Source organism: Nipponia nippon, unplaced genomic scaffold (assembly GCF_047370975.1).
Source record: "Nipponia nippon isolate SJK-2023a ecotype South Korea unplaced genomic scaffold, ASM4737097v1 scaffold_1, whole genome shotgun sequence".
Taxonomy (NCBI): domain Eukaryota; kingdom Metazoa; phylum Chordata; class Aves; order Pelecaniformes; family Threskiornithidae; genus Nipponia; species Nipponia nippon.
In genome coordinates this window covers 51,531,407-51,540,663 of record NW_028262290.1, presented here as the reverse complement: position 1 = coordinate 51,540,663, position 9,257 = coordinate 51,531,407, and the positions used below count along the sequence as shown (strand labels likewise).

General features: G+C 41.0%; 1 protein-coding gene across 4 annotated transcripts in view; it reads right to left on the bottom strand.

Moving 5' to 3' along the window:
* Positions 1-558: 558 nt before the first annotated feature.
* SLC35D4 (solute carrier family 35 member D4) overlaps positions 559-9,257 on the bottom strand; it is a 58,307-nt gene continuing 49,608 nt past the window's right edge. For all 4 annotated transcript variants that reach the window (XM_087755043.1, XM_087755067.1, XM_087755050.1 and 1 more), the window contains 2 exons: positions 4,664-4,728; positions 559-1,245 (listed from right to left, as the gene is read on the bottom strand). In XM_087755043.1, coding sequence (XP_087611169.1) covers positions 1,185-1,245; positions 4,664-4,728 — 126 coding nt within the window. In that variant the 3' untranslated portion in view covers positions 559-1,184. The remainder of the gene's footprint in view (positions 1,246-4,663; positions 4,729-9,257) is intronic.

Sequence of the window (9,257 nt, the reverse complement as noted above, 5' to 3'; positions counted from 1 at the left end):
TCCAGCTACAGAAAGATAAGTACTTCCACAGGGTCTTTCGGTCACATTAACACAGCAATCAACTAGTGAAGAATCATCTCTGTGAGGGCATCCCTCTCCTTCCATTGAATATGAAGGGAACTTTGTCAACTTAGATTAAGGGACTACGCTTTAGATATCTAATGGCATGTGAGACAAGTCCCTCTCCTCATTGCAGATATGTTATCAAGCTCCTTTTACCATCTAGACCTTTCCCACAATATTATCAACTCATCATTTAATATTACTTTCACATAGATTGCTTTCCCAGGCACTAATATATCAAGACTAATTTCTAACAGCCATTAAGCAACCAGAAATGAAATTATTTTAAGAACTCTTGAGATGAATTGCCTTACACTCTTTAGGACATTTATTCAAAGTTCATAATCTTTGTTGCCTCTTCCAATAATTTAAGAGACAAACCACTGCTGGGAACAGTATGAGTCCCTCCACCCCCTCCAGCTGACAAAAATTCGCAGAGTTCAAAAGAAATCTCAGAGAATGGGAAAAGAAAAAAAATACACAAAGAGCAATCACTACAGATACCGAGATTTATTGCCGATTTCCCCATTCTGCAAAGCTGTCAAACCGCTGCAGTTCCAGAAGGGGATTATCTCCAGAAGCCCCATGGCCTCGGTCACTGTGCCAGTTCAAACGACGTGACTAGAGACCTGTGTGCAGCAGCTTGCTGCTTACAGAACAGTTGGAGACCAAATCCATCCTTCCTGATCCTGAATTCATGGCAGGATCTGGGCTCTGATATTGTTTGGTACAACCTGCTGCCAGTTTCCAACAAAAAAACTGGTGGCATCCAGTGGGGAATGCTGCTTTTCCTGAGTTCAGTTCCCTGTGCAAGAAGGGAGGTTCTGAGAGGTTCTCACACAGAGCCATCAGCATGAGACAGTGCAGTTTTTCCTTTACCACATCAATCAGAAATAGTTTGTCTTGTGCTTTGAGGCAAAGGCTCCTAACCATCCTGCCAACTATGCTGCTCTCTTACCAGCACTATTAATAGCATAGTTTTTCTTTCTTAATAAAAAAACAATAGGTCTCTTTCCTTGTGTTTGGTTGCACTTCTTCATTCCTGCTGCCACATTTTATTCATGATAGGGTCTCTAGGCTGCAAGTCAGCGCTTTTCCAGCTGGTGAGGTCTGGTTCCTCTTTATGTGCCTGTCCTTTCAGTGTAAACAAGCAAAGCTTCTCCAACTCCACTGATCACAAGGCTGTAAACAAAGTATACCACAAATTTAGCATCAGGCAAGTCCCTCTACTTGACACAATGCCAAAGAGCACAACATTAAGAGAAAGGTATTATTTTGTCTAAACACATTTCAACCTAGAGACAGTAACCCAGGCGATTTTTTCATTCGTCTAGCTAAGAAAAGGCTGAAACCAGAAATGTCTTATTTAACTGATCTCATCAGAAACTACCCTTCCTATATTTTAGGGCTGGTGGTATTCACGTGAAAATACATAGGCAGAAATCTAGATAGAGAAGGTTGCACCTAGTTACGAGAATAGCTGCACGCCCACACGCTAGCAAGAATAGGAAAGGAAGGCAGGAGAGTTTGAACCTCATTAGGTTAATCATTCCCCCTTGCAATTTCTGTTTGCACCCTGTCCTGAAAACTTGCCACTTGACAAAATCAGGAGGAGACACAAAGCCTAGGTTTTGGGGACTGAGGAAATTGGGAAAAAGAATTTTGCTCAGGGGAGATCCCACTGGTGTAGCGAGGCTGGTAGAAATTCTCGTGTTGGCTTCCCTTTGTGAGGAACCTGGTGAAAGCACCTGCCCCAGCCGAAATCGTACATGTGCCCAAGCGCTTCCTTCCTGTGCTGCTCACAGCATGGTGGTGGCACTAACGCTTGTCTCCAAGACTCAGGCTAGAAGCAGGGATCCAAATCAGGATGAATGGTTTTACAAACAAAACCATTCACTGAAATAAGCTATCAACCCACTCAATCTGTGCAACAGTTAATAATCCCCAAATCTCCTCTGCTATCTATCAGAGCTGACAGAAATACGGTAGGATACCAACTCGTCTCCCCTTCTGTAACAGTGCAAAGCTAAGTGTACTGACCTTTCATCTTAGCCTCATGGCTTAGTTAGCTTATGAAACAGAAAAGCTCCTTAGTGAACTTTATAAACAAAACAAACTTCTGTTAAGTTCATTTGTAAGAGGGCTTTTTTTTTTTTCTCCTTGGGAAAAAAAAGCATGTAAAGCTGAAGGCTCTCTGATCTTTAATAGCATTACATTCACTTAAATCTTAGCTTTGGTGAGCTGTTTTAAAAAATCACATAATTGCCCTTGTTTCTGACAATACAAACATTGTATAACAACAGTACAGTATCTTACAGTTATTACACAGTAAATAGCTCTGGAAAGTAGGTGCTACAGACAGTCTGTAGACAGTCCACTGTAGAGACAGAATACCTTTGGATGTGGAATTACCAAGAAGGAGCAAAGGGCTGCGAGGGCTGCAAGCTTTTCAAAAAGATCTAAAACACGTGAGCCTGTTTGCCTGTAATCACTAACAACCTCTGAACACTTTTCTCTGGAGAGGGTTAACCCCCATGTCTTGCCTGGATTTCAGCTCCAGTTATAAACATACCCTCTGCATTAATTCCTTTGGAAGATAAGGTTGGATAATGTATTCTTTATCCTAAAGAGCCTTAGAAATTACTCTTTTTTTTTTTTTTTTTTCATTTCTATAGATGTGTTGTTTTCTACAACATTTTTAACAGAGACTTTAAAAAAGAAACCCATCTCTGATGTATCATTCTAAAAATTAGACTGGCAATTCTGTACAAAAGATAGTAAACTGTACAGCCCTGTTCTGTAAAAAGGTGCCTGCATCTAGATTGTTCTTTAGTATCTTATGTCCTACATCAGAGAAGAAGAATCCCTTTCTGAAGCATGTGAAATCTCACGTATCCATGTGGCCATGCAATCCAGATTGCTAGGCCAATAGAAACCATCATTGTAACTTCAAGATGAAGCAGGGCAAAAAACATGGCTAAACGCCAACCCTTGATTTACCTTCAGTTTACCATCTGGCAAATCCTCCGGCTTCTGTTTATTGTGGGGTGACAGCTAACTGCATTTGCCCACCACTCAGACATTAACGTATGATATTGTCCATGACAACACTGGAGCAACACTAAAAAACTCAGTGATTAATGATCTCATGAATGCTTTGCAGCTTCTATCATCTAACAAACTATTTCCAGAGCTTTGCTGATAAGCTGATGCACAAGCAATAACAGAAATGAAATAAACAAATAAATAAAATGGTTATCTTTTTGAATTATAACAATCAAAGCATAACAGTGGCCTAAGGGCTAAAGAAAAGTTTCTTTTAAAGATACAGATGTGTTCATCATTTATATTACTTTCAGGGCATATAGGGCATGTAGTATGTGTGCAACTATACGGGTCCATGTGCTCACATTAACAAAGGTACACATGACTTTTTTAGTATACATGTCAGTGAATACATACGTATTATAAAAGCCTACCTCTAGCACGCACATGATAGACCTGCACAAACACATGTAAAACATGGTGAGGAATGGCAAGTTAATGGTCTAGACTAGGAGTGGTTTAGGCACAGTGATATTAGTTCAGCCCCTTACACACACAGGCCACATAAATGTATGCCAAGAACTAAACCAAAAATTCCACATGACTTATTTTAGTATTTGAGATTACATGTGCCTAACGTACATATGGGGATGCATATTCACACATATGTATACGGGGCTAGTTTAAACTGAGATTCTCCTTCCTGTAACTTCTTTATCACACCCCAAAAAAAGAACATGCTAATCCCATTCAGTGCAGAGCTGAATCTTTAGGTTGGCAACCAAACTGTGAAGGGAAAAGGCAAGCTTGAAGCTTTTCAAAAGTAAGCAGCTTTTTACTTCCACAACAAATCTGTCCTCAGAGACACATGCCTAACCCCGTATTTAGTTGCTATTTGCACTGCAGAAGCATTTAGGAGCATCAACCATGGGCTGGGATTCCCTTTCGCTGAGTCTTGTACAAACACAGACCAAAAACATTGTCTTTGTCCAAAGGAATTTGTACCCCAATCCTTTATATTACTACCTAAAAATTACAGATTAGGTGATCCATAATGTGTGGCCACATGGTACAAAATCCTTATACGGCTTTGGAAAAAGTTTGTTATCATTATTTCATTTTTCTACTATTTTCATTTTATGCATTCACAGTACATACTGTGTTAGGGAAACCTGAATGCACTCTATTGGTTAAAAAGATGCTGTCACCAAACCATGACTTCTGTGTTTTATTTCCAATTCCACCATCAATTTATAGCGTGACTTTGAATGGGTCATTTATTTGCCTATTGCATCCATTTGTCTAGCTGTAAAACATGCAGAGTGAATTGCGGTGAGGCTTAATGTCCAAAATGTCCATGTTCCCCCACAGAGGCAGAAGAAACACTCTTCTATTTTTATTACTGTACTGCATCCATCATTGCACACCTGGTTCTCCTTACGTGCAAAATATTACCGGCACTAACAGAACTTGACATTTAAAAAGTATTTCCACATGAAGCACTGTGTGGAAATTCACTTTTACTGTTAAGAAAAAAGCTCACGTAGGCACTTACCAAGAAATTGTTAGTACATTGGCAGTCATGACAAAGAAGAACGGTGATAAGCTGGCAGTGATAACCTGTTAAATTGAAAGGAAAAAAAAAAAAACCACTTTGTGAACTTGTGATATCACAAATGAAAACTGAAATGCTTTTGCTGAAATTAAATTTCTGCATATGCAGTCACCTTTTTTTCTTTTCTTTTTTTTTTTTCTTTGTTTTCTTAACCATTAGATGCAGTACCTAAAACAGACAGTCAATGGACAGGAGAAACCCAATGAGACTATGCTAAACAGTGAGACATTGCTAAACATGGAGCTTCCACTCCTGCCCAACCTTCCTCCTGATGCAGGAGCAGAGGCTACATACAGGCACCTCCTTTCCCCTCTGGCCAGTGGGAGGCAGGCCAGAAAGAGGAGAAAAAGACCCAACAGATGGGGACACAAGGCCTGTGCAGCCAGCTTAGGGCAGGAACCTCACTGTGGGGCATTGCTGGGAAAGCACAGGCAAAACATGCTGCTCATTAGGCTGGGAAACCAATAGGGAAAATAGTACGATGGTCATGCATTGCAGTTCAATTTTGACTCCTACAGGACCGGGGACACAGCGGAGGCAGGGCAGGGAACCAGAGCAGAGGGTCCCTTACCACACATCCCAGCTGGCCTGGCCTGGAAACCTGCTCGCTTTTATTTGGCAACAGCAGACTGGGGAGAGCAGTCAGATCCCAGGCTTGAAAAGCCTTGTATTTCTGAGGAGAACGAGAGCTTGAAATGTGTTTGTGGGTGTAGAAAAGCCAAAAAAAGGAATAAGGTATGGGGTAAAGAAAAACACCGCAACTTCAGGAGGTTTATATTACAAATCCCTCATTACACCGAGGCGTCCTGGGCAGAGAAGCTATGGGCAAATGACTTTATATTTACATAGTACCGATCCCAGAAACAGCTAGATCCCAATATACAATGGTTTGTAACAGATCCCTTCCTCAGCAGCTACGGAGCTACCGCATCTGCAGCCTGCACGCAGTTCTGGACATTTTGTTGCCAGATGGATAATGTAAAATGGAAAGAGTTCAGAGAACAGTGACAGAGTCATTAGATGGAGGGATTGATTTTCAGTCAACAGTTAGGATAAGCAATGCCTGTGGGAAAGGAAGACCTGGTAGTGATTTACAAATACTTGGGAAACACAAGCACTGCGGAATGAAAGGAACTATTTAGGATAGTACAAAATTGCCCAAGGAAAGAGATGAAATTAAGAAACAAAACATTTAAACAATTATCAGCTAAGATTTCCTAATCGTTGTTTGTCTAGTTGACTCCCAGGGGAGACAGCAGAAACTTCATTATGTAACCTAGTGCTTGTTAAAACACTACTACATGTGCAGTAGGGAAGCAAATGCCATTTTAGAGCAGGCTCTGCGCACCAGACCTTGGGCTAACAGTCGATACCCACTACATTTGTTACGGCTGCATTTTAAAAGGCAGGGTCCTGAATCTGCCTCGAGTGTGCATCCTCCTTGCAGGATCACGAGCAGCAGCGGGTGAAGAAGAGGTGGTTGTACGCCACTTCTCCAGCCCCACTCTACGAGGCAGCTGGAGGGGGGACAATAATCTGAAGCTGGCAGTGAGACCACGCAATGGCAGTAAGCACCACACAGGAGCGGTGGTGCTCGGTGGGGACTATACAGTGAGTGTCTCCTCTGGCCTATTTGGGGATGTTCTCTACTTTAGGGAGATTCAGGGATGCAGGACATGGCTTTTTTCTTCCTAGAGATTACCATGAGTAACACCCTGACTGTTCTCCATTTGCCTATAGCACAGGCACCTTGCAGAGAGAATGAGGCAGGAGATGGACTTGATCCAGGCAGGATACCACAAGACTGCAGATCCACTCCATTCCTGCACGGCAATCAAATTGCTGGTATCAATACAACCACAGAAATACCTCCCGATAGGAACTATTCATTCATCTGACTTAAGCATTTGCACACTGCCTACCACAGTAGTGTACAACATAGGCAACACTGTAAAGCTCCAAGCCAACAGAAAAAGCGAGCTCCCACTCCAGGGGAAAATCAAAGATGTGTATCAGCTCTACCCCTACAGCCTTGTATGTATACATACAGGTAAACATATGACTAAATAGATGCACCCAAAAGAAACTGGCAGAGGAGAAGAAAAAGTCACAAACTGAGAGTTATTCTTCAAAACTCAAGAAGATGATATTGCAGCTGTCCACACTCAGGTCACACCTGGGCCTGTCTCATAGTCATTTGCAGCCAGAGAGAGCTGACATCTACTCCAAACAGTGGAAGTTAACCATTCAGGAGCTGAATCTTTCAGGCACTTTACCTAAACGCAGCTCCTAGGCTGGATATCCGTCAGTTCAAATGCAGCACTCGAAAATACATCCACATCTTGTTCCAGCAGGCTGGATTCTCCCTTTACACACCTTGCAGCAGCTGTGCTGACCTACAAGGAACTATTTCTCATTTACATCAGTGTGAACGATTGTGGAATTAACTGCACTAAGCTTATCTTAGGCTAATACTAATTTATTACATAAAAATATACAATATTCGTTACCGAGCATGTAAACAGGAACTAATGAAGGATGGCAGCTGTGGTATCTACAAAGAATTCTTTTCTCTAAGCTGTTCTCTTGAAAGAAACTGAAGTGCTGTATTTGAGAAGTGACACAAGTTAAAGTTGTGTCACCCACAGCCTCGTAGAGTCCTGTTTATTAGAAACTTGAGAAGAGGCCAACAGCAGAGAAACAGGCATTTAAGAACCCTCCGAAAACAGGCCTTATCAAAAACAATACACCATTCTACTCCGATCATCCCAAACCTCTGCAAAAATGCAGGCTGTAGCCTTTTGGACTATTACAGCAGAACACTGTTGTATTTTTGAAAAATTATGTAAGAGTGTCTCAGTGCCAAAGAGAAACAAAATGTGGGTTGGAAGAGCACATGAAGTAAGCGTGTGGAAGAAAAAAAACAAAACAAAGCAAAAGGAAAACACATTGTTAAAATGTCCACCTTTGGTTGTTTATGTAAAAGAGGAACACATTTAAAAATTAAAAACAAGTTTTCAGGGAAGCTAAGCATATAATTTGTTCCAGGGGAAGAATCTAAAGTCTAGGCACATAGTTCAGAAGGTAATTTTCCTTCAAGTACATTTCAGCATTTTCCAAAGTGTTTTAAGTGCACATTTAGTTTAAAAAAAAACCACCTACATTGATGTTCTGAATGTCCTTTAAAAAAAACCAAACCACAACACGCTAAGTGCAGTAATATCTCTTTCTTCACTTTAAAGGTCACAGTTGTCCTCCTAGGCATTCAGATGCCTTAGGAAAAGGAATGAGCTTGCAAGACAAAAGAAAGCAAGTAAAAAGGCAAACTAAAGTTAATGATTTCCAAATATATTTTGGTGCTGAATCTTTAAAACTAGGAGGTGGAAAGGAAAATTTTAATTAGCTATAACCAGCATATTTGGAATAAAAGTCCCCAAGATTTTGACATACAGTCACTAATTCTACCATATGATACAGACTGGATGGTTGAAACCCAACAATTTTATAAACAGGAATAGCTCCATGGACTCTGCCTACTTACTTGCTCAAAGGAACTGTGACCAGGCAGTACAGCAAACGCTATTTTTAAAAACATTCATACCGCGAATATTTCTACAAAATTCTGACACAGGTTTCAGTGATTAGGAAAAAAATCCAAGCGTAGCATCATTTAACAAAACATTTCCATGTGAGCTGAAAGTATTCCTGAGAAATTATTTCAAATCTTTCCTTGCACAAAAGAAAAAAGGAAAAAAGATTGTTTCTTAAAATAAATCACTCTGAATTTAATGTGTCACTCCATTGTACCGTGGAAACAAGACCCATTTAAAGGAACACTTTATTAACACCTATTTGCCTTGATCTCAACTATTTCTATCGTTTCAATCACTGAATTATTTACAAGTAATTTTATAAATAAACAAAATTCTTGGCATTTCAGAGTGCGTTTGTTATCTCAATCAAAACCAGTACTAGCTCTTTACAATGTGTACCAGCACTGAAGGAAATAAGTGTATCCTTGCGACAGATACTTACCTGGGATGAGGTCTGTGCAGAAGAGGAGAGAGGGCTGATCTCCTCCACTGCTGGAGGACACAACCTGCAGAAACTCATCAGCCCAGCCCAACTTACCCTAGATGAAACAGCTTCTACAGTAATACAGATAGCCTGCTTGAGCTAGGACTGCAGATCCCACCAGGAAGGAGAAGAAAGAAGATGAGAGCAGCATCACTTCAAGCACAATGAGAATGCTGCAGGACTGCTGGAACAAAGATTGGGCCTGAACAGTTAGATAATGAAAAAGAACAGATGGGACTTCTTTACATTGCTACTCTAGTACAGCGAGTGAACAAGGACCAGGAGAGAAAACAGAGGGCAACCCAGCCCTGTGGCTGGACTGTGCCACAGAGAAGGGTCTTGAAACAGCAGCCTTTTTACAAGTTTGTACCCTAAGTGTGGTAAAGAGAAATACAGACTCATTTGTCACCTTACAACCTGGTCCCTAAAGAGGGAAACAAAGCTTGTGCGATCCCTG